Source organism: Girardinichthys multiradiatus, chromosome 21, assembly GCF_021462225.1.
Source record: "Girardinichthys multiradiatus isolate DD_20200921_A chromosome 21, DD_fGirMul_XY1, whole genome shotgun sequence".
NCBI classification, from domain to species: Eukaryota; Metazoa; Chordata; class Actinopteri; order Cyprinodontiformes; family Goodeidae; genus Girardinichthys; species Girardinichthys multiradiatus.
The window spans coordinates 27723365-27749676 of NC_061813.1; the positions used below are offsets into that span (position 1 = coordinate 27723365).

Here is a 26312-nt window from a genome sequence, read left to right on the forward strand (position 1 = left end):
ATTTTGGTTTCATCTGACCAGAGCACCTTCTTCCACATGTTTGGTGTGTCTCCCAGGTGGCTTGTGGTAAACTTTAAACGAGACTTTTTATGGATATCTTTGAGAAATGGCTTTCTTCTTGCCACTCTTCCATAAAGGCCAGATTTGTGCAGTGTACGACTGATTGTTGTCCTATGGACAGACTCTCCCACCTCAGCTGTAGATCTCTGCAGTTCATCCAGAGTGATCATGGGCCTCTTGGCTGAATCTCTGATCAGTCTTCTCCTTGTTTGAGATGAAAGTTTAGAAGGACGGCCGGGTCTTGGTAGATTTGCAGTGGTCTGATACTCCTTCCATTTCAATATGATTGCTTGCACAGTGCTCCTTGGGATGTTTAAAGCTTGGGAAATCTTTTTGTATCCAAATCCGGCTTTAAACTTCTCCACAACAGTATCTTGGACCTGCCTGGTGTGTTCCTTGGTCTTCATGATGCTCTCTGCGCTTTGAGCAGAAACCTGAGACTATCACAGAGCAGGTGCATTTATACGGAGACTTGATTACACACAGGTGGATTCTATTTATCATCATCAGTCATTTGGGACAACATTGGATCATTCAGAGATCCTCACTGAACTTCTGAAGTGAGTTTGCTGCACTGACAGTAAAGGGGCCGAATAATATTGCACGCCCCACTTTCCAGTTTTTTATTTGTTAAAAAAGTTTGACACATCCAATAAATTTCATTCCACTTCACGATTGTGTCGCACTTGTTGTTGATTCTTCACAAAAAAATTGAATTTTATATCTTTATGTTTGAAGCCTGAAATGTGGCAAGAGGTTGAAAAGTTCAAGGGGGCCGAGTACTTTCGCAAGGCACTGTATCATCTATAATGCTACAACCTGTGAGGGAATATAGTTTGATTTTATTACCATTTTGTTTTTTTCACGGCTGGGTGCTTACTGTTTTGTAGCTATGAACTACAATTATCTTTTTAATTCTCCTGCAAAAGCGTAGATAACTTTTGAATTTTTATCCATTTTGTCACATGACAACCAAAACATGAATTTCATCAGGATTATATGTGATTGACCAACACAAAGTAAAACATAATTGTTTTAGGATTGGAAGGAAAGCAGCTGTCAACAAAACTTTTCAAGTCTTGCCATAGATTCTCAGCGGCTCAGTTTCAAGTCTTTTGAGGACTCTAACAGGTTTTGCTCTGAGATTACCAGGTATTTAGCTCCACACATCTTCCCATTAACTTTGACCTGATTCCCTGGCCCTGGGTAAGAGAACCAGCCTCACAGCATGATGCAGCCACCACTATGTGTCACTGTGCAGATGGTGTGTTCAGGATGATGCATAGTTTGAGTTTTCCACTGCACTTATGGGTTTGCATTAAGGCACAAAAAAGTTACCTTTGGTTTTATCTTATGAGCACACCATATTTGAGATGTTTGCTGTTTTTTTTCCCTATATGGTGAAAAACTTTAAACTTATGGTCTCAAACTCCTCTAAATGTCCTCAGGGGCAGGTGTCCTGCAACTTACAGATGTGTTTATGTTTCTAGACACCTGAATCAAATAATAAGATCATTAGCAGAAGTCTAAAGAACTTTACTGCATGCTGAGGAGGTAATCAGGTTATTTCATTCAGATGTGCAGGACCTGGGTTGCATTTAAAAGTTGCAGGTCACCTGCCCCTGAAGACTGGAGTTGAGAGCCCTACTTTAATTAAAACTTCTTAAGGCGTTCTTCAAAACTGACTTTCTTCTTCCCACTCTTATTTAAATGCAATACTTGTATAGTGTGGTAATGACAGTTGAGCTTTCCAACAGATTGTTCCACCTGAGCTGTTTATCTCTGCAGCTCTTCCAGAGTTATCAAGGACCTCTTAGCTGCTTTTCTGATTAACTCTCTACTTGCCCAGTCTGTCAGTTTAGGTGGACAGCCATGTTTTGATAGATTTGCAGTTACCATATTCATTCCATTTTTATATAGTGGATTGAACAGTACTCAGTGAAATATTCAAAGCTTATCATATTGTTTTAAAACCTAACCCGGCTGTAAACTTCTCCACAACCTTATACCTAATCTATCTGGTGCTCTCCTCAATCTTCATAATGCCGTTTGTTCACTTGTGTTTTCTAGGAAACCTCCGAGGCCTTCACAGAACATCCATCCATACATCTATTATCTATATCCACTTATCCTTGCAGGATGGCAGAGGGGCTGGTGCCTGTCTCTAGTGGCTATTGGGCAAGAGGTGGGGTACACCCTAGACAGGTCATCAGTCCATCACAGGCTAACATAGAGGGAATCGCGATAAAGAACTCATCCCTAAGGGCAATTTAGATTAACCAGGTAAATTAACAGTGATCTTTTTGGACTGTGAGAAGAAGCCAGAGTCATCACAGAGCAGCTTTATTTATACTGAGATTAAATTATTGATGGACTCTTTTTACTGGTTAGGGGAATGCTGATGGAGATTGGCTGTTCTGAATTTTATTTAGAGGTATTAAATTAAAGGGGTCTGAATACATATGAACTACACACTTTTCACATTTTATTGTTATCAAAAACCTATTATCATTTTCTTTCATTTCACCGTTATGTGTTTTGCTCAAACACATAATACCCCAGTGAGCATTATAACTATTCATACCTCTTTAAAGGGTTCAAGGGGTATGAATACTTTTGCGATGGATAATAAATTACTTTAAAAGTAGGCAAATAGCAGTCGTATAAATAACTGACTGACATTTCTGAGGTCGGGTGCGCAGCCTGTCTTAATATCCTAGGAACCCCTCTGAGTTTGCTGATTATTCAAAACAATTCATACATGTGGGCTTTCATAGCAGCAAATTTATGATGAGCTGCGCATTTATTGTAACACACAAGAGCAATGTTTTCTTGTTGATAGAGATAGATGTGCATCCAGTGGGTCTACCTCGCCTGTCAGCGCAGATGCAGCAAACAGATCGAAGGACCTTGCTTGTTTCTCCACCCCCAATGCATCATCGCCGCTGATCTCTGGCTGCCATGTTTGTATCCTCGTCGTGGAAAGAGACAGCTACTGCATAAAAGCTGTTCCTTACTACTCCCTTATTAAGCTATCATAATGTTGACGTTGTGAGCATTAAGTGCAGCCCCTAGTTGTGTAGTATTTAAGTGGACGGGCTTTGCACAATGGCAGCCGACGCTCAGGGTGAGTTTTTTTTCTTTTCTTGACCTAAAAATGCTAAGTTAGCTCTAACGCGGCTAGCAAAAGCTAAAGTTAGCTTATAAAGAGGCTGCAGCCAAGGTTGCAGGCCGTTTTGTAGACATCGGCACAGCGAAAAATGTAAACACCAAAAGGTAAACAGCGATAATGAAAAGAAATAGCACAGATAATTTCGCAAACGTGATAGCAATCTATATAATAAACGACGTCGATCTATTTTGTTCTTCGATCACGACGAAAGAAGTAAAGACAGTGTTAGCACGAAAGCTAGCTTCTGAGCTGGTGAACAACTGATAAGGAAAATGTGTCAATTTTCGGAATTGCTAATGCGATCCCAACATAACGTATTATTGCCCAATTGTTTTACAGTTATATTATTGTGTTATTTATTGGTAAGTAGTGTCTAGCGGCTGTTTCCGTTAAATGCGTGACCGCTTTTAATGCCGTAAGCCCTCTATCTTGATTTGCACGTTTTTTACAAGAACAACTCACTTTTGACGTATAGCGGAACTGATCATTTTGAGCTTTTGCTTCATTGTTTCATTGTCTTGCAATTAAAGTCTGACTGAGCTTAAAACCTCGTGTGTGCAAGTGGGCACCATCTGTGACGCAGTTAACGGTGTGTTTTTACTCTTCATTGCTCTTTACATGGTTGTTGTGTATAGTTAATGTTGGGTTGTTGAGGCAATCAGAAGCCTCGGAGCACCTTAGATTTAATGAAAGGCGTGTAGGTCAAATTAGCTTACCTAAAATGACATGTGCACCTATTAACGCATTTACTACAGATACAGTTAGATTAAACAACATATTTAAAAAAAAAAACGATGAATGAACAACATTTAATGTATTAAGCTTGGTGTTTAAAAGCTATATATATATATATATATATATATATATATATATATGCAAAATAATTACATAAATGTACAAATGTTAATGATTGGTGAAATACTATACATAGGGATCAGCATTAATATTGGTACCGGCCAATGTTTGTCATTTTTTAACATATCAGAATCTATCCCATAAGGAAAATGGGCCGATATTAACAGCTGATGTTTATTTCAGTCTTGTTGCAGTTTGTGTGTGTTTCTGGAGGAGAGGAGATGGGGTTGGCCATGTGGTATTTGTTTGGACATGTGACAGTGGTATTGATGCAGCACCATCCTGTACATACATTACTGTCACCAGCCAAATATCACTAGCCTGTGTGGTGTCTGGTGGCTTCATGTTGCCGATGTGAGGATGCCCTTGGAAAAAGACCGAGACTGTATTTAACAGAGGAGGATTTTATTTTTAATCAGTCCCAAATCAAAAAGTACAGATTAATGCATCAGATCTGGAGGGATCTCAAAATCAGATGTGGAAAAACTTTCCTAATCTTCGAACACACAGCCCATATGTTTTGCCATATATCCCTCAGCATATGCCTCTCTCTTTCTTTAAACAGAGTCAGGGGTTTAGATGGTACATGTTTTGCCATAAATGGTAACCCTCTGGATGTGGCTCTGACTTGAGAGCGGTTTATCAGAAAAAATTGTGTCTTCTAGGCACAGTCCAGCATTTGTTTTTCCGATCAGTCAAACACTCCCTGTTCGAGTTTCAGCTGAAGTTGTGAAGAGCCATATGGGAGAATGAATGTCAGTTCAGCATCTGTATAAACTCCAGACACCACGCCTGTCTTAATTCAGGAAAAATACTTGTTCTGGCTACATTTTGAATGTCCTTCACTATGACTTTTACCTTAGGGCTCCTTGACAATGTAAACATTTATAATCACCATTTTTTCAGTTATTAAAATTACAATTATTTAAAGTGCTATTCATTGAGATGGGAAAACAATGCATTCATTGCTCTTGGAGAATTGTGAATTGCCTTGAACTTCAAATGTTCTGGTTAATTAAAAAAAACAAAATAATTTGGAGCCAAAATCGACATTGAAAAATGAATTTGATTAATTGCACAGCTCTACACGCAGCGGACCGAGTATTTACTAATTGACATGAAGTGTCATGGTGGCAATGAAACAAAGTAAAAACAGGACAAAATTTACACAGTTCTCAGTCAGAAATGTCAAATCAAGCAGTGATAATAAGAAAAAGACGATAAACTTTACTTTTTCCTGTGATTCGCCTTAGACAAGAGAGATGTCAACTCATTGCCTTTCAAAATGTTTCTTACAAAGGAAGGAAGAAAAGTTTATAAACCTGTGCAACCTGAAAGCTGGTTGTGGGTTTCTGCAATGCTGAAGCTAACAAAAGCATAGAGAGATAAAGATAACATACGCTACTGTTGTGTAAATGATGAGCAGAGTTGTTCTTTACTTTTATAGCAAAGAAATAAATGAACTAATGATTACCTTTATTATTGTTAATGCAGTCAAATTTGTTTGCTGTTTGTTTTTATTCTGGTCTATGTGCTGCTGTCTTCCAGTCTGTATCAGAGTTTATTTGGAACAGTTGTTGAATGACTCGTATTTCTCTAAATATTCATTGCTTATCAATGTCCCCGGTGACATTGTACGTTTTATGTACTTTCAACTTAAAAAATTAGCCTGTAATTAGTACAATGGGCTGCTCTTCAAATCGCTGGTAACTTTGTGTGATATATCTGTGCTTGGCTCATATTTCTATTGTGATACTGTGGTCATTTAGTTGACCTTCTTGTGTTTTTTGGTAAAAGAGTTTTGCTCTGCGGTCACAGCGGTGTCTGTGATCTCAGAAATTATAAAAAAGGATTTGTCTTTTCCTCAAAACTTTATTTTTTGCTTGTTTTTTGTAAATGTGTATTATGTTTTATAATGATACATTTTCTAATAAAATCATGATATTATAAAAGGCAGCCAAACAGTGCTTGAATGTTTGTTTGTTTTTTTACAATTTGACTGGTTATAAACGTTTGTTCTGCTGTTAGAATATGTGGAAGGACAGTGGTAAGGTTTGTTGTTTATTTTTTTCTGCTGTTGTATCATGATTAATCCCAAATACTTTCAAGTATTTATTTTTAGGTTATATGGCACAGCCCTATGATTGCGTGAACCAAACTTTGCCGCCCATGACAGTTCTGGAAGAACATAGGTACTGTTACATCTCTAATAGGCAATGATTTTAATTGTCTTTTAAACTTCACTTTAGTGCCACACCAGTTTCATTAATACCGCAGAGATCTTTGCCCTTAGAACAGCCTTGTAAAAAAAAAAAAAACTTATGCTGTCAATGCTAAAAATTGTTTATTTTGCTGTTTTGTTCTGCTTATCCGGGCTTGTACACAAATACGAATTTTATAAAAAAAATTACTAAGTGCTCTAAACCTCAGACATTTTTCTGATAGATTTACATAGCAATAAATAATGATAAAATATACCTTTTTAAAAGTACATCTTTACAATATGTGCTTCCCTGTTTTTTTTTTAACTGCTTCTTGTTTGTTTCGTAACCTGAATGTTTGGTCCTTGTTGGTCCTGATTAGTTGCAGAACACCAGCCTAATGTGTAAGAAACTTTGCTAAGGACTATCTTCTCCATTTGTGTGGTCCAAAAAGCTTCTAATTACTTTTTGATTTTCCTCCAACTAATTCAGCTGACTGCACATAGTTCATGTAAACTAACTTTGTGTCTGAGGGATTATTTTTCATGTAAGCGCAGCCAGAATCAAAGCAGAACCACTCGCTGTTAGGATTTTTTTGTTAGGCATTATTACCGTTCTGTAAAAAGATGATTATAAAATAAATTACTTAGTGTTTTCTGTTGACAAGTGACTGCTGTTTTGTTGCAGCTACTTTTGCTGTCATTAAGTATGAGGGATTACTGTAAAGTCAACACCAGTGACTGTCCACTGTCTCTACATGCTCATCCGGGAGGAGTGAATGCTGCAAGTCACTGACTGGATGCAATCTGCTGGGTTTCCTTAGATAGAAAAACTTTTTATCCAATTTGAATAAATAACTGAATCTGACTGTACTGTTCAATGATTAGGATTAATTGGAATGTATGTACCTGACTTTTGTGAAGTGCCTTGAGATGACATGTGTTGTGAATTGGCGCTATATAAATAAAACTGAATTGAACTGAATTAAGCCAGGTGCTCAGGAAGGTGGGCAGATATGCACTTTTCCCCCGGACTCAGATGAAAACGTAGACTTATACAATTTTGGGTTTGTGTTTCCAAAGTTCTGTGTGTTTTACTTCATTATTTTGTGTATCTACATCTTTTATGCTGAAACAAAAATCTGATAGGTAGTGTATTGAAAAAAAAAGGTGACTAAATGTCAGGGTGCAACAGATAATGCTGCTTTTGCTGTTAAAATAATGCTAAAATAAAAATGTATCAGTACATATTAGAAATACATGGTCTGTTGAGAAACGGCAAAGCAAAAGCAAATAAAGATCATTCAGACAAATTAATTTTGTTTTAGGTTCACTATGCGATTGGGCCTGCCAAGTCTGTCCGGCTTTCTCCTCCTCCAGCGGATCCAACTCACCACCAGGTGGTGATCAGTGGACAGCTCAGCCCCTCTCTTCACCCGAGTGTCCAAAACATGCGGCCGAAGGTCTGATGATACGACAAAGTCGATCATTGACCTCCTGCCTAGGGTGTCCTGGTGCCAAGTGCACTAATGGACACCCTTATGTTTGAACATGGTGTTCGTTATGGACAATCCGTGACTAGCACAGAAGTCCAATAACAAAACACCACTCGGATTCAGATCGGGAGGCCATTCCTCCCGATCACGCCTCTCCAGGTGTCACTGTCGTTTCCCATGTGGGCATTGAAGTCCCCCAGCAGAATAATGGAGTCCCCAGGAGGGGCACTATCCAGCACCCCCGATAAAAACGTACAAAAAAACGGAACACTTCGTAACTGCGATTGAAAACTGCCATCGTCTTGCTGCTGCTACTTCGCACAATGACGTCTTGTCATGTGTCCACAGACTAAGCCAGTAGCGAGATTTACCGAGTAATGGTAAAGATTCTTATAACACTCCATTGTAACATGCACACTGGTTGATTACATTAAAACAACCTTTTCTACAACAACATTTAAATCCATGGCTTCAGTGGTAACCCATGTAACAAAGCCTAAAGGTGCTACAATGGACTTAAAACCATCCTTGATGACTTAATGTACAGCTCAGTAAATTTTGATATTAAAAATTATTCTCTAAATTTAATATATCTGCATCACCCGGTCTGTCCAACATTTTTTAAAGGTTTAAAAGGTGACAGATTCAGATTTTCCAGAGCTGTCAACTCTTGTACTTTAACCCGTAACAATGCAAAAGACAAGCTGAACCATCAGCGGAGACTTAGGCAAATAATTTTTCTTAGCAGTAGAAAAATAGATTTAAAGAAAAAATAAGGATGCTCAGCAGTTTTTTAGGCTCCTTGTATCGTGAATGCTGGTTTAGAGGCACCCTGTTTTTCCCTCTCTACTAGTTCCTATGGAAACATACACATCATTGCTTTGTGTGCTGGATGTGTCAAGTTGACTTCTTGGCTCCTTTAATGTGAGCAGGAGATGTCTTGGCAATATGTGGCTGTGTTATTTGATAATTGGTTTTATATAGAATAGATTATTCCAACAGTTATTAGGGTAATCATGTATTACAGAGGAAGGTTATTTAAAAGGTGAACTAAAACCACCTGCTTCTTTAAACTAACCCTTTGTAGATTATTTTTTTTACAAAAAAATGATAGAAATTTATAACGATCTATGGATAATCTGTTATTAGAGCTACAACCGATGTTTTCCCCTTTTTAAAAAGAAAACATTTCTTCAATTAAAAAAAGATTAAAATGAGATTGATCAGTATACCTCTTAATCGTTAGGAATGAGTGAAAATAGCTTTGAATGCTTATGTTCTCGGAAATTTTATGATGTCTCTAGAAGAACTTGAAAACTACTTTTCTACATGCTTTTTGTAAATCTGTCTATCAAATGCAATCAGGTACTTCAATTATAAACTCCCCTTTTGAGGGTGTATGCAGTTTTTCATATTCCAGATCTACATTTTAGCTTTGACTTTGTTGAATCAGTCTAATGTCTGATGTAAAATAGTCTGTGTTGCTCTCTTTCATCTAACTTTGTGGTTTTGAAGGTTTTATTTGTTGACATAAAAACCAAAAAGCTTTATGCGAGTGTACTTTATTCATTTGCTAAAGAGATTTCTTTGCATCTGAAAAATGCACTTCATTATGATTTACATTCTTAACTGAAATAACGAATAGCGGAAATTAATCTATAGTTGTCTATTAGCAAATATTTTCCTTGTAATCATATTGACCTCTGAAATAAGTTTTTTAAATGATCCCAAATACACAAAATTAACCCTTTATGAAGTATTCTGACCTCCTTTCATATGCTGTTTTATTTTTTAGCTTTATCTGAAAATGTTATTTATTCAAAAATATATGTCCTATATAAGTTCCATAAACATGTTGTTTTTGGTCATCTTTTGTTCTCAGTAAAATGGTACATTTTGATTACAGCTACATATGTAAGGGTCACACGTTGCTGCCTGTTTGTGATCCTTAGTCAAAGTCACCGAGCGTTTGACTGTTTGCTGTAGTAGTGTCATCTTGCTTCGCAGTTTTAAAATGTTCATGGTTGAACCTAAAACGTTTTCTCCACCAACATTAAAGAGAACCTTTTCAGGATTCTTTACATACAAACAGAATGTTGCGAAGTGTTATTCTGAAGAAAAAAAAAAAAAAAGTAGTCTTGGAGTAACCATATAAAATTACACTATATTGCCAAAAGTACTTCTCTGTCTACTTTTACATGTACATGAACTTTGATGACATCCTATTCTTAATCAATAAGGCCCAATTTGTTGATGAACCCACCGTTGCCAGCAACAGCAACTTTATCTACTCTGTAAACATCTTTCACAAGGTTTAGGAGTGTGTTCATAGCCAGATGAGAAAATCAGGATTGCAGCTTCCGGTCTAATTCATCCCAAAGGTGTTTAAGGCCAGTCAAGTTTCTCCACACCAAACTTTATACACCTGCAGCCATGGAAGAGATTAGAATTCATCGATTCAGTGCTGTGAGCAGGGGTCGCGTTAACAGAATATTTTCTGGTTTTAAACGGTGACAGAAAAATCTGAAGGCCATCTGTCATTTTGACACATTGCAATTCACACTCCTGCCTACTTGCTGGCGAGTTAGCATATTAATTAGCTGTTTCCTCCCACTGAAGCGAGTGCTTGCTGGATCAGAAAACTCCTCGTTCAGACAGTCAAGCCGACTTCTGATCAATTCAATTGGAGAAATGTTCCCTGATATCAAAACCTTGGCTGAAGCGGCGCTTGTAATTCCGGTTTCTAGTGTGGCTGCAGAGCACAGATTCAGCCTCCACAACAACATGAAAACAGCCAGGAGAAGTCATCTGCCCGAGGCAAAAGTCCAAAATCTTATGACAAAAGGCTCCGCAGCAATCCCACTAGAAACTTGATATACGCAAAAGAAGGTGCGCAATTGAGGTCCATGCAGACCAGGAGGAAGTTATGAGGCGGTGCGTTCAGGTCACAGCAGGTGATCCAAGATGTGTAATTTCACTCTTTCTTCGTAGTTACAGGGATCACAGTCAGTGTTTTTTGTCACTGACCGTGGAAAAAGTTACTTGTATTCATCTGGTTGATGTGGATTCTCTGTTTAGCCTGAATATTAATTAGAATAAATGAAAGGAAGTGCAATTCATGTTTAATTATTGTCATTTTAAAAGATAAAGCGACGGGTAAAATTGGTTATGATAGGATTTTCTTTTGACCCTGTCAGTCAAAATGACCGACAACGAAAAAGTCTTGCACAACCTCTGGGTGTGACCTGATATTTTTGGCAATATAGTGTATGTGCTCTTCTTTATGCCCACACTAGGTGACGTTTCCTGACACTTTCCTTATTAGACATATTGCCAGTATGGTATAGTATTGTATCAGTGGCTTACTGTCGACGTATGAATAGTTGGATGACTTTTATTAGGTATTTAATATTAATAGACAATGTCTAAAGTGGCCCTGTTTGACAGTAGTCAAGTAAATGTTTGTTTCTTTTAATCCATAGGGAGTAATTTATATATTGTTGATAAAAGGTAATTTATTTTTCGAAGCTTTCACATAAAACCGTGTCCCTTATTGTTCTTTGGTTTAACTACAATAGCTCTCCTGATTAGACCCAGTGGGGCAAACACTGTTGCGTCAAAGTAAAAAACCGAGCCAGAATATTCAGATGGTTGATCGTTGATTTAAATCCCTATACAACTAATAAGGTAAAGGTTACTACTGCGACCAGAAACGATATTGTTTAAACTGGTCACCATGTACCTTTACTGTAGGAACTGTAGTTATTAATATATATTTAGAGGATAATTTGTCTTTCTGTTGCAGATTTTGACTTCGATGAGTATAACAAACCTGGTGCTGAGCGTTCCCGCAGAAGAAGAGGTGGAAATGATGCTCTAGAGAGGTAAAACGCATAAAAATGATCCTGCTTTCAGAGCTGGGTTATTATGTCTATATGAGGCTTTGAATACCGTCAATGAAATTTGCTGCAAATGTACTGTTGGTTGATCAAAGATGAGTTAATAAACATTAAATTAGTTTGTGTTGCGAGTATACTTCCTGTTAAATATTCTTTACCTGCCATTCCTGCTTTGTAGCTATTATCCCCCCTACAGCAGCGCCTTGTGTTTATCAGAGTGACTCCAGAGATTACTATTCACAGATGTAAACAGCCTCTCTGCTATGATGACAGCTTGTTTGCTGCATTTACCAATCCACAGCTACATGCAGCATTAACCTGTTTATTGTTTAGTGAAAAGACGCTTTTAATTTAGGAAACTAATGGTAAAACTAATGGTAAAAACCTGTTAGAAAGTCTCAACATGATGATGCATTAAATGCAGATGTTATATAGAACCAGAAGCCTGTCTGTGCAACTATTGTACATTTATTTATTTATTGTGAGGAAGGCTTAGCAATATTACATTTTTTTAATTATTTCTTTATTTATTTATAGAAATAAAGCTACTGAGCATTTATTTTAGTGTTTTAGCCTGCTGACTTTATCATTAATAGCATCAGCTGATTAGTGTCAAAAAGGCTCACATTCCTGTAAAGGTCATGTTAAAGGTCCTGTAGAACATCTCAAGCATGTTTTGAACAAATTATAAGCTTGCTAGATAACAGTTCATTATATTAAAAAAAACAAAAACATCACCTTTAAACTCTAGTTTTATCTGAAAAGCTTAAATACAGCTATCAACATTCATCGTATTTATGTTCTGGAATGTTTTCGTATATTAATACAAAAGTCGCTCATCCATTTAATATAAAAGAACTGAAAATGCAAACAGAAACTGTAAGCATGCAGAGCTGGGATTCTCCTGCTACAAAACATGAATATTAAAGAATGGCTAATGCAAAAAAAGGACATTGTGCATAGACTTTAACCCTATCTTATCTATTTGTTTATTTGACCCTACTCTCATTTTCTTGCCTGTGTTTATGCTGTCCAGTGATTTGGAAGAGGATTTGTTGGAGGAGGATTGGCTGTCTGCTAAAAAGGTAAGAGTAAAACATGTTAGCTGTCGGTTATTGTTTATTTTGCTCTCCACAAAACAATTTACTTTGAAGCACGGCATTTCTGCTTACAGCAGGAATGTAAATATCTAACACATTAGGTGATATTGTTGAAACCCTCGAATAGTCGTGAGGGTTGGACATGGAGCAGGTGGCTCCTCTGCAGGGGGAACTGTTGATGTGAAACAGGAGGAAATATAGTGGACAAAAAAGCCCGGTGTTGACCTGCCCAGATTGCCTTCACCACATGGGAATAAAGTATCCTCAGGGGTTGGAGGTGATCTGCCCCCACGCCTTCAACACACACACACACATCCACGTTTTACTATCTTTATGAGGAGTTTTCAGTTACTTCCATTGACTTCCATTCATTTTCCATGATTTCTAGTGCCTAATCCTGACCCTAACCAGTTCATACCTAACCCTAACTATAACTCAATTGATAGCCAAGGGCTAAACCTAACCCCTATCCCAAAAACGGAATTTGGAAAAGTGAGGACCATGAAAATGTCCTCACTTTGCGATTAAAAATACGAAAAATGGTCCTCACTCAGCAGCAAGTACAAGAACACAAACACACCAAAAAGAATCGGCAGCTAAGAAAAAAATTTTTAATACGGTACATTTTCACACTAGAATGTTTTCTTGTTTTTTTTTATGTTTGTTTCAGAATCCTTCAGAAGTGTCTGATGAAGAGTTGAACGACGACCTTCTTCAAAGTGATGATGAAGATCTGAATATGAGGTAAATTTCTATAAAATAAAGTTTCCAGTTATTTTTTAGTTCACGTTTATCGTCTGCTTCTGTTTCTCTAACACCCTGTAGTGGTTTCTAACGTTTCCTAGGGCTGCCACTATCAACTTTATTTTATTATTATTTTAATATTCAGTATGTTGAGACTGAATAGAATTAAAGAAAACTTGGCTTGCTTCTCTATATATTTCATTTTAAGCAAAGGGAACAGATTGTTTTCCCTTTAGACTGTAACATATCAACTTTATTTACCTGGGTGTATTATGTATGAGGTGTTTTGTTTAAAATGTATTATTTTGTGTATTAAAGTTGTCTCGACAAACGTCTTTCCTAGACGTTCGGCTAATTAGCTGCCTGCGTTGATGTGAAGACTAAATTTGAAGAAGAGAAATGTACATAAACGCGTTATCATCTGAAATGTATGTTGATATCTCCGTTGGACCTGTCTGACATGATTTTGCTGTAACAAGTTCTGTTGTGGTTCTGGTATCTTCTATCATACAGTGTGGCAGGAGTTGGATTTTATAAGTTCACACATGTTAAAGTCCTGTGCAATTTTTTTGAAATTGAACATTGTGCCGTAATTTGAACAACTTTAGCTTTTGGAAACTGTTTACGCAGCCCAGACCGGCAGACTGCAGCCAGCAGTTTCTCCTCACATACAGAGATGTGGAGGAAACATCTAATTTTCATCATTTCAAAAAATAGGGAAACCCTAAATTCATAACAAATGAGGTGTTAACTAAAAATATTGATGTGGGCAAATTATTCCAGTTGAGGTCATTAACCATCACGACGAGTCACAGAAGTTCTAATGTTTGTTTTTTTGCTCTTAGTGGACAGGATGCTACATACAGCATGGGAGCTTCCTATAACCAGCAGGACAACTTGCAGGAAGCATACTACACAGATGATGTCGTGAACCTGGGTGCAGAGGGCTGTGAAGAGGGGGAGGAGGGGTACCACCAGGAGGAGGAAGAGCCGTATCCAGCAGAATTCAACCAGGACAACACAGAGATGTCTGAGGACCAGATTGGTTACACCGGGGAGCCAGCTGAGGGCGATGATGGCTACCAGTATGAAGTGCTGGACATCGAAATCAGCGAGCCCATAGATGGTGAATTTCAAGTGAGTTCTCGCGTTTGCTTATTATTGTTGATGTAAAGGTGTGTGTGCACACACTTCACACCCACACGTTCCCCCACTCACCTTTTCTCCCCACCTCTATTGTGTCCCAGAGATAATGTCTCGTCTCGCTTCGAGAGAAGTCAGGGTGAAAAAAAATCTATTCAGGAGAAGGAGACATCTATTTGGCATTTTTCGGCAGAAGACCATTAAAATCATTATCAACTCCTGCCCGCAAATTTCTCCATCTTGCTGACAAAGTTTTGTTGACGGCTTGTTTGGCGCGAGGTAACGCTCCGCAGTCGCCTTGGAATCCCGCTGCCATTGTGACCTTGGGCCCTGTATCTTTAGAGCAGCGAGGAGCGTCTTTGTGTCGGGGAGATGTGCTGCCAATCGCCTGAGGTTAATGTGGGAGGGGGGGGGGGGAGCCTCCCACATTCTGTCTTCTGTCTTTTTACACTGGATCTGATAAAGTCCCACACAGGTGAAAAGATTATTGACCTTCTTGAGGACACTCCATACAGTTTTCTAATGATTGATGTTAGTTTCTCTTTCATTCGTTTCCCTTTCCTCTTAGGCCAGGCTAAGAGGATCAAAGATAAGGCCAGATCCATGTGCAAATGTCTGTTATGCTCCATTTACCCGTGCTGTGATTCTGTTTGGCACCTGACAGAGATATATTAGCCTGCTTCCCCTTTCAAAGCAAAGATAAGATGTTGACCTTAGTCAAAGTGGCTGTCTATTTTGAATCTTGGGGGTGGATGTGTGGGTATATTTGCTGCTTACAAGGTCACTAAACTCCTTGGCCTTAACATTTTGCTCACCCTGGTATTCATTGAGGGTTACATGGAATGGCTTAAATGATTAAGTTGCTCTCTTCCCTTGGGGTAGTCTGTCCATTTGTTTGCTTGTCTGCAAGTTTGTTTTTATGTTTTGCATGTCTGTGTGTTCCAGTTGGCAGGTTAATGTGGTACAACAAGAAAAAACACTATTGTGTGACCTGCAGCTAGTGCTTGTTATTCTGAATCGCTTTACTAGCGCTGCTAGTAGGCAAATGGCTTGTAGATTTTTGCTTCAAACCAAAGTTATTTATTTTGGATTTATAATAATAAATTGCAACAAATCAGAAGCTGATTCAGAAAGTTGTTATGGAAATATAAAGAGAGGGAGAAAAAAAAGATTTGTCATCCTGGAATGTTTTGCATTGTTTGCCACGGAGTCGTGAACTTACAGTTCAGCCAGTAACGGAGTGATTTGTGAGGAGTCAGTCAATGATATTTTCACCATCACTGAAGCGGGGAGGAGTGTTTTTATCTGTGCCTGCATTTCTGTATATCATGTCAAACATTTACATCTCATTGAATTTCAAATGCTGTCAGGAATAGTAATGAAGCTTTGCTCCCACTGTTATGGTAATTCACCATTGGAAAGGGGTGGGGCTCCCTGGTGCCTTCCAGATCCTCACCATAACATTTTGGTCTGCATTCTCTGTTGTTTTTAAAAAAAAAAAAATTCTCTCTGTTGACGTTCAAATTTTACACATTCAAAAACAAACTTGTATTTTTCTGTACTCATTTACCTATTTTTCCTTTATTTATTTGCTTGTTTAGATGATTTCTGCTAGTTGCTAGTGCGCTGTGATAATTCACCAAGAATTTCTAAAATACAGTGGTGCTTTGTTGATAATTATCAAAGACTTGACATTTACTTTCTGTATTAACCCTTAAGAACGAGGAATTTCAAAGATCCAACGGTGACGAACCTCTCGATGAAGCTGAAACCACTCAGGAGGAGGATGCTGAAGAGGCAGGAGGAGAAGAGCAACAAGAAGAAGACACTACAGAGGAACCTCGCATCTATGAGACAGAGGAGGTAGGATTTGACTGAGTATATTGATTTCTGTTAAAATGCTTCACCTAACACTACATAACACATGCAGCTCCTTTTTAAGACCCTTTTCTTAATATTGCCCTAATTTCTTTAAAACTAATTTCTTTGAAAAATGTCAAGTTTGTTTGTAATTATTAGAGATAAACAGAGTAAACCAAAGGGGAATGAAGGAGGTCAGAAATGAGCAACCTTCATCAACCAAAGAGCCGTTTTGGCCCTCGTCTCTGCAAAATAAAACTCATTTTGTTTTTTTGTTGTTTTTCATATTTTCTTTCAGCACCAGAGGCCTTTATTTTTCAGTTTTTCTGACAGTAGGCAGGCAGGAAATAAGGGGAGAAAGAGGGGGAGGCATTTAGCAAAGGTCGCCGGGTCCGGAACCTGAACCCGGGACGGGCGCATCAAGGACTTTAGCCTCTATATATGGTCTCACGATTAACCCCTACACCACCAGCGCTGCATCCTAGTTTTTTGGTTTTGATAATGTTCTGTGGAAAGTCAGTGCCGATATTACTTGAAAACAGCGGAACTGCTTAAACTATGTTTTCTTAATGCATTTATGTATGAAGGTTATGTAAGGTCATAAAACTATTGAATTTGATGATCTTTATTTTGGACCTTGAAAGGCCTTAAATTTGGCCAAATATTCTATACTTTGTCATAGTTACATTTAGTTATATTTTGATTTTGTTTTCCATCCCATTTATGCATATTGTTTTGAGAAATGCGATGGCAGCATTCATTTGTTCCATTATTTGAAGCTCTGAATGAAGAACTATGGTTATTATGCTGTGACAGAACTACAAACCTTTTCACGTAGGGAAACGGTATCCTCAAAGGAAAAATGTTTTTCCCGACATTCAGCGTTCCCATTGACAGAATTCTGCTCCTGACTGTCCTAAAATTTTATGTTCAGTTAAAATCCAAACTTTGTCATTCAGGACCAGCCTCTTCATCGTTGTAAATAAAATCCTGTTATCAATAACATTTGTGAAGCTTACAATAAACTATATAAAGGCGTTGAAGTTGGGTAACCTTGGTGTAAAAGCGCTCAAGTCTCATGCTAGAACTGAAAAAAACACTTATGTAAGTTGACAAAGTCATATTTAACTTGTTTATGCTGTTAAAAATGTTAATTACAAGTCAAGTGCTTTGCTATAATAACAGTAATAGTAACAATATTATTCTTATTCTTAAAAAGTAATATTAAACTTGCTGAGAAGTATTACACAGACAGTGAAGGAATTACATGATTAAACCAATTTATGCATCAAAACCTGTTTCTTTAACCTTTATCTGTTTTTTTATTAGACTCTAAAAACTACAGCAAAGCTCAAGCTGCTGATTGATGCTTTCCTAGACCAAAAGTGTCCAGAATTGATGCATTAAGTAAAAAAAATAATATTTTTCAGTATTTGACCTATTGACCACCAATCGGCCAGTTGATTGGTCCACCTCTAGATGTTTCTGCATCATTTTTAGTAAAAGTTTTCTTAGTAGCTTCTTTGGCAGGCTTACACAGCCACATGGAGACGTGGAGCTTCAGCTTGTAGACCTCTGCTGAAGTATTAGCATGGAATTTGCCAGTTTTTCGTAAATGCAACTCTCTTCTATAAAACGTCATGATCCTTTTTGGGATAAAACTTGAGTAAAGCACAGTTACTCTGAAATGACTTACAGTAATCGTAGTCAGGGAGCTTGCAGGTGAGGTAATTGTGATTTTAATATTGTGCACGGTCTCCAGGGAGAAAATGAGACTCTTGGTGATGAACAAACACAGGAGGAATCCGAGGAAGAGGATGACGAAGGCGAAGAATCCGGCCGAATACGATTTAAATCCGAGAGGAAGGAAGGTGCTGTTGTGCGACTGGCGGATTCTGGTAGTAACAGAAGGAACATTCCTGAAACTCTAGGTATAATATTGTTTTTATTTTCTTGGCTATATTTGTGGATAATTTATACTTCATTCCCTGAAAGAGCAAAGCTTGAATGTTATGTTTCCACGTGTCTCCAGAGCTGTCAGAGAAGGCCAAGAAAGATTTGATGGAATTTGAGGAACAGGAACGGCAGAAGAGACAAAACCGTCACGGAGGTCGAGGCAGAGGAGCAGGAATAGGAGGAGGGGGGCGAGGAGGCAGAGGAAGAGGAGGTTTCCATGGTTTTGGAATGGCAGATTTTAGAGGAGGACAAAGAAGAAGAATGCATGACCAAATGCTCCCCCTGATGGGAAACATGAGCATACAGGTAAACTGGTGTACTTATCTGCCCAAAGCCCTTTTAAAGGAGTCCATTAGTGAAAGTATTTATACCCCATGAAGATTTTCACTGTTCACATGCAACAATTAACGTAATTTATAGCGATTTTATGCGATGGTCCAAAATAAAGTAATGTATAATTTTAAAGTGGATTGAAAAGGATGCACGATTTTCAAAATGAAGACTGTGTTTGTTAATTCAACCTGTATTTATGCAGGTTGTCACATTGAGATCCAAGATCTCTTTTACAAGAAAGCCCCGTTTGATAGACAAAAACAAAACACAAACACAGTAACAATTCAAATAATTAAAACATTCAACTCAAATTAAATCCACCAATAAAATCTGATCTAAAAACAAGAGCAAGTTTCATAGGATTTCATAGGATGTTCTTTTGTATTCAACCAGTCAGAGTTTTGTAGAACCTCCTTTTTGCTGCAATGCAGCTTCAAGTCATTTAGGGTATGTCTCTACCAGCTTTGCACATCTAGAAATACATTTACTAAATACTTTTACCATTTTCGAAAAGCTCCAGCTTAGCTCGATTGGTCTGCAAACATAAGTTTTCAAGTCTTGTCAAAACATTTTTGATACTGTTAAAAGAAAGGTTTCTTTAATGTTAATCATGTTGGAATGTAGCTCCCCAGAATGTAATTTAATCAAAAAATGTTTTATTCTTTTTAAAAATCACACGTTTAAACTTGTTAGCAAAGGCTAAAGCTAATACTGTGATCCAAATTAGAAGCCTGTTAGTAGCAATAGTCACGACACGGCAGGTGTGTTTTTAGTAATTATTTGGTTGCTCTACCTGACATTTTGTAGAAGTTAAAGTATAAAATACATTTACAATAGTATGAAACACTTTCAAAAGTCTGATAGCATTTCAATATAAATTCAAATCAATACGTTGGTCCCATCTCCACAAATAAGTATTACATCTATTTACAAAAACAAAAAGCCTCGTCTGTTTGGCCTCGAACAGGTTTTCGTCCAAGATGAACTTGTTTTTAGATCCGTCTTTCCATCAGCTCTAAACAACTTCCCTGTCCCTGCTGAAGGAAAGCATCCCCACACCATGATGCTTCCACCACCATGTATTACAGTGGGGATGGTCTTTTCAGTATGATCTCCAGTGTTAGGTTTGGATCCAGACCAAATTTGCTCTTATCTGACCTGAGCTCCTCCTCCCATGTTTGCTGAATCCCCTACAGGGCTTGTGGCAAACTGCAAACAGTTTATAACATTCATGACCGTCAATGGTGGAAAAAGAGGATGGTTTGCATAAAAAGAAACGTGGTTTTAGGATGGTTTTTCTCATTTTAGTTTTACTTATTTCAAGGCATCTGGGCAAAATAGCTTGACAAGAAAACACCTTTTATATAAATAACTCTGATTGTTCTACTGTATGTATTTAGAATACAAATAAAAAAACTGAACTGTTGATGTTATGCGTTTTGTTGGAACCTGAGCTGCTTGATATGCTGTAACAACGTCACATGTAAGGCATGCCACATGTAAACCAAACCTAAATTAGTCGATTTTTCTATACATTTTTCAACAAAAGCCGTATAGATCTGTGGCGGTTCTTCAGACCTTTGCTCAAGGCTACAGGTAACAAAGCAAACCGAGCTAAAGAGAACCCCTAAGGTTAAAGTATTTCTCAAGGCTGCATGACATTTAAACTCCAGCACCGCGTTTTTTTTAAGGTTATATTAATTAATGATAATAAGCTGTGAAATTCCAAACACAACACCAACACAGGGAATGAAAAATTAATGGCACATGGATGACATGCCAACAACACAAACATTTTGTTGGCTGCAGTTAATGAGGTCTTGTTTTTTGCGACATACTGTAATTGTCATGTTTTTACCATTTGACTAATTTGGTCAGTGGCATGTTTGTTTGTTTGCTTGACCAATTATCAAAGATCAATTTGAAACAGCACCGAGCTGCAATGTGTGATTACTTTCCCAGCATTGATCAGTTGGTAAGAAGATTATTTTACTTGCAGGTACAGTTGTTCATGTTTGTGATTCATGTTCGCTGTAGCTCACCTTAGAAAAACTGGACTGGGGATCTAAGTTCTCTTAAATGTAAAATTCAGTGGAAAACCCATTTACTCTTTAACAGGTACACTTTATGTTGCAGATGAACTTGAAAGGGTGTCACCTTCTTAAAGGGAGAGCTGTGTTATGACATCTTGTCTTGTTTTCTTTATTTTTCCAATTAACAGCCATCCTCCCGAATGCCTTCTCCGCATCTGCAGGCCCATCAGCACCACCCTTCGCGTCCAAGAGGACCACCTCCCTTCCAGGAGCACGGACGCCCCATTCTCCAGCAGCCTCTCCAGCCCCTGATCCCCCCTCACATGGCTCACCGCTCCCCATCGCTGCGACCCCAGATGGATCAACCACCCCCTCGAATGATGAGTTCCCCACCGCCTAGTTTCTCTCAGCATCACCAGCAACAGCCCCCTCAGCCCAAGAACATCCACATTAACCCCCACTTCAGAGGGCCTGCACAGTCCTCTGTACAAGGTAGGTTAGCCCATTAATAGCAGTGTGCCTTTAAATTCACTTTTAATTTTAAAATGACCTCAAGTCCTGCTCTTTTTTTATACGTGAAAAGAGAAAACCAGGGCTTTACATCATTATATATTATTAAAGTAGTTATTACTACACCAGCTGAAGAAGAATATTTCTACCTACTTGAACTGTGAACATTGGACATGGAGAGGGATATTTAGGTCACCGAGCATGACAACAAATTAATGCAGTACATTTTGCCATCTCAGAGTCACCCAGACAGAGATTACCCAAGCTGTAAATGGATTTGACCTGTGTGTAATTTAATCCCAGTATAACTGCAGCTGTTCTGTGAAGGCCTCAGAGGTTTATCAGAGAAAATAAGTACAAATTTCTAACATCTCATGGAGCGCTTTTCACCTAATCTGAGAAGTTCCCCCGGTGACTCTGGAGGAGCTGCATAGATCCACAGCTCAGGAGGAAGAAACTGTTGACAGGACATTAATTCTGCGCTCCATAAATTTGGTCTATTTGGAAGTGGCACGAAGAAAGCCATTGTTGAAATAAAACCATAACACATGTTAGTGAAGTCAGAGTAAAAAATAAAACCATAAAAAAATGTACTGGACATCACAAACTGGGCTTCAAAGACTGTATTCAGTATGACATTCAGTCCAGACTTGACACATTAATTTCTAGATTTTGATGTAAGATGGCAAAAAAAGGCAGTAAAATAGCCTTTTACCACATGATCGAATGGGAAACCAACATTACCATTGTGTTCATTTTATGATCTGTGTGACATACAGATTAACAAAGCCAACTGGGTCCATGTTCTGCACTCAGAAGTCCAGAATGATACGAAAAGAGCTGGAAAAATCTTGAAAACCGAGTCTTAAAAGTACAGAAGTTTGACAGACATTATAGCACATGCAGAATGATGTTTAGTGCATTAGTGCATGCATTTGTGCAGCAGTAGTATTTATTAACACACAATTAGGTGGAAAAGCTCCGATTGAATTTCCAACATACTGTCTCCGACGCCTTTTTTCATATTCAGAAAGGTAGCTGGATCGAAATTCAGCTTATTGAATTATTTAATGCCTAATGTTATGAAACAGCAAATACCTTCTTTACTGTTTTGTAAAATACTCTTTATGTATTTAGTATTGCCTTGAGCCCCCTGCTAAGTACCAAGCAGTGTAAAAGAAATGTGTTGAAATTTCACATTTATGCCTAAGAGGCCTTAGCATAGAGAAATCGCTGCCTCTCTACCATCATCGCCTCTCTCTGCCAACTGTCTCTGATTTTCATCTTCCACCCCTCCCCCCTTCTTCTCCTTTTGCTCCCTGTTCCTGCCCCTCTCTTCTCATTGCAGTGCCCTTGATGCCTCCTGCTCAGAGCCAGTCCAGACCTGCTGTGGGTCCTCAGAGGTTTCCTGTGAGTAGCAGCTGCTCCTCCACCTTTCATTTGCCTCACTTTCTTTCACCCCCGCCACACGGCCAATGCCCCTTTATGTGAGGGGAAATATCATCACTTCAATTAGACCGTCTGCACTGGCCAAATACAGCTAAAGCGAATCCGTAAACCCCGATATGAGCCTGGCTGCACGACTGGAAATGCGTGATAGGAGCTTCAGGCAGACGACTTTTGGAGGCAGGGCCCGCAGTGACGGGAATTACTTAACAGCTCTTCATGGATGGTCTGGGGCTCAGACAAGCCAGTTTGGTGCATAATGGACTTGTGAATTCAGGATATACTACTGGTTAAAATAACTCCTCAACTTTGTGTCCTAAAGACACAGAAAGGTTCTTAAATGATATCTGAGCCACTGAAACATGGTGGTGAGCTGATGCTCCCCCCCCCCCCCAATCTTATATTTTGAAGGTGGAATTTCATGGCTTACAAATGCATATAACATTAGTGATTTCCTGGAAGCAAATGTCTCCCATTTCACTCACAAAGAATCCCTCCCAAAAGCGGACACAAATATCTTTCAGGTCATTACTGCATTGAGGAAGCCTGCTTGCCATAAAGTCAGCCAAAGTGCCGTAAGTCAGTGCATCCTTCTAGATAATGATGCCCAGGCATCAGGTGGTGCTGCTACTGACTGACATATTTCTGGAAATTACATTTTATATGGATTTATGCAAATTAGCAATCAGAAATTGACTACATCCAATTGCCTTCATGCGGCTGTACAAATGAGCCTGGCTGTTTCTCTAGAGATGCGCTTAATGAAAAGCTGTATTTTTATTTACCTCTTTCCCAACCTTCAGTGTCAGAATGATGCTGCTGTTCCCAGATGTCTCACATCATGTTGGACATTGATAGCAGAGTTGCTAAAACACACATTTGGCTCTTATCGGAGAGTAGAAGATGTAATGGGAAGAGAATTTAGACAAGTTGGCACATAAACGACACGATGTTGGATTCCCCCGCTGTCAATCACATTTAGGCTGGCGTTGCCAAGGACGCAATTTGAAATGCAGGTGACACACCACTTGGCAACTTCCCATTTATCAGTGGACATGTGATTACTCGTGATTGTCATACATTATCATCCCATCAAATTTAATTGTTTAAAGGTCAGACTAATGGGGGGTCATAGCCTCCAGTATTAATGTGTTAAATTTTTGCTGGTTGAGATAGGTTTTGAAATATTAATCTTAACACGGATTAAAATCATTGTTAGGAATGGTTTTTTTCGCTTCACATTTTAAACCACTACTCCACCCTCTGATGATCATTTAAATTGTTCAATGAAAGAATTGATCTATTTAAAAAAATCAGCATATGGAGGAAAAAAATGAAAGGCTTAATGGGACATTATTGTAAAAACTGTAGTAGATGGATTGGCTTTTTCCTTCATATTTATTTGTTTCGTTTTGAAAACGCTTCAACATTTTAGAAATGATTATCGTTCTGCTTTATTAGGAAGCTTGGCTTACTGCCATCCCTAACCAGTCATCTTCTGGTGGTGCCTACTGATGCTGGTGGCGGTAAAGGAGTTGCTAATGAGGTGTGTGAGAAGGAATTAATGTCGCCACAGTGTCTGTGCTGAGGCAGAAAACAAACCCTAGCTAGCCAGTTCATCTTCTTGCTCCCCTGCTGTCTGTTAGTCACTGTTTCAAACACGGTTAGCCTCTACAAAAGAAAATGGGACTGTTAGAATGATGGACTGTAAAACATCACTGAGACTTTTTTATAGAGGGGTTTGGAGGAGTTGTTTAATCACTATCCTACCTACCACAGGTAGTCTTGAGGATCCTAACACTCGGGTTGAAGTAGGTTAATCAAAGTAGCACCAATTTTCTGTGGATTTCTGCTGTCTTAATCAGCTCTATTCTCAAAAATGGCGTCACAACCTCTGGAAGTGCCATTTTAAAAGCACTATATATAACTATATTTGTTTGCACTGTGTTTTATGCAACGCAAGGTGTAGTAAAATCAGAACTGCACATTGCTGACTATAAAAAAGTAAAATGTTCTAGCACCTATTTAAAACAAGAAATAAAACATGGAATTACTTGAAGGGCACTACAGGTAACTATAGAGAGAAAGTTACAAAATATAAAAAAGTTCAACATTTACCTGCAAAAAGTTCCTTTGTTATAACTATAAGCTGCAAAAGACATTCAGTATGGGTCTTTGGCATGAGATCCCACGATAATAAAACACCACACTGTTTCCTCTCAAAATAAAGCCTGTCTTGTTGTACTGTCTAGTTGCTGTCAACATGTCTTTCTCAGGAGGAGTAAGCCATCATTTTGAGCCTATGATGTAAGGGCTTTAAGCTTGACATACTGGTAAGAAAGGAAGTAGTTCTGGAATAGTTACATTGTTTATGGAGTCGCTTAATATAGTCTGCTAATTAAGCAGACCTTACAGAAGCATTGAAGAAGCCTCCACCTGTTGTAAAATGTTGCTGTGGCAACATTTCGGGTACTCAGTAGAAAAAGTTAATGGTGACAAAGCTACATATAGTTTGTAAGCACTATGAGAATTGTTAGTAAGTAAGTAGATAAAGTTTATTCATAAAGCGCCTTTCACAGACACAAAGTCACAAAGCGCTGTACAGCAGGAGTCGCATTAAAATTATACGTGGTGTAAAAACCACTAACCAAGCTAGCGTTAGCATCTGCTTCGGAGACACTTTTTGCAATTGAAATGAAGGGTGGTTTACTTTTTTTTTTTTTTAAGTAAATAGAGATTCCTGTAAACAGTTAAGCTCAAAATTATTTATAAGCCTGGTAGATTTAGGTTTAAAGTAATCTACTATTATCAACATGTTTCTTCTGACTTGTTATTAAGATGCTATTAACATTTCTGGCCCAACCACAGTCCCGACTTGAATCAGATGGAGAATCTGTGGGTGGAGCTAATGATTAGGGCGATGACAAGGAGGCCCTCCAGCTTCCAAGTCTTGGAGCTCATCACCAAAGATAAATTAGCGAAAACAGCGGAAACATGCAAAAGCCCCACCAGCAATTATAAGAATGGTTTGATTGCTTTTCCATTAATTACTGAGAAGAATATAGATAATTGTCAACATGTTAATTTTGAATAAATGTAAACGAAAACAGATACGTTTTCTTCCTAATTGATACTTATTTTTTGATCTTGTTTCCTTTTTAGAAAGAAACATTTGGATCGAACGATAATCATTTTAATTTTGAATGTGCCAGGACTAGGAATCATTTAGGGATCAACTGTAGTTTGACATTTATGAAACCTTCTGTTTGTAAAAGCACAAGAAAATTGCATTTTCAAAGCTTTTGTTGGCACCACCCTTGCTTGACATGAGCACAGAACTCCCAATATAAGAACTAGTCAAACATGGACAGGATTATTTTCCAGAAATAACAGATTTACAGTAAATCTCAGTAAACCCCAGTCTTTGTCGATCCGGAGTCAGACGATACTCTATTTACAACTTTCGTAATGTTGCAGTTTTGATTGTTTTTTACTTTTTTAATGC

General features: G+C 38.3%; 1 protein-coding gene across 4 annotated transcripts in view; it reads left to right on the forward strand.

Moving 5' to 3' along the window:
- Window positions 1–2999: 2999 nt before the first annotated feature.
- Window positions 3000–26312, forward strand: part of rbm33a (RNA binding motif protein 33a) — a 42557-nt gene continuing 19244 nt past the window's right edge. For 2 of the 4 annotated variants that reach the window (XM_047349389.1, XM_047349390.1), the window contains exons 1-10: window positions 3001–3187; window positions 11589–11667; window positions 12719–12767; window positions 13453–13526; window positions 14372–14663; window positions 16389–16532; window positions 18292–18460; window positions 18562–18791; window positions 21040–21343; window positions 22710–22771. In XM_047349389.1, coding sequence (XP_047205345.1) covers window positions 3169–3187; window positions 11589–11667; window positions 12719–12767; window positions 13453–13526; window positions 14372–14663; window positions 16389–16532; window positions 18292–18460; window positions 18562–18791; window positions 21040–21343; window positions 22710–22771 — 1422 coding nt within the window. In that variant the 5' untranslated portion in view covers window positions 3001–3168. Of the gene's footprint in view, window positions 3188–11588; window positions 11668–12718; window positions 12768–13452; window positions 13527–14371; window positions 14664–16388; window positions 16533–18291; window positions 18461–18561; window positions 18792–21039; window positions 21344–22709; window positions 22772–26312 lie in introns of all 4 variants that reach the window. The other 2 variants (XM_047349392.1, XM_047349391.1) reach the window with 2 other exon arrangements.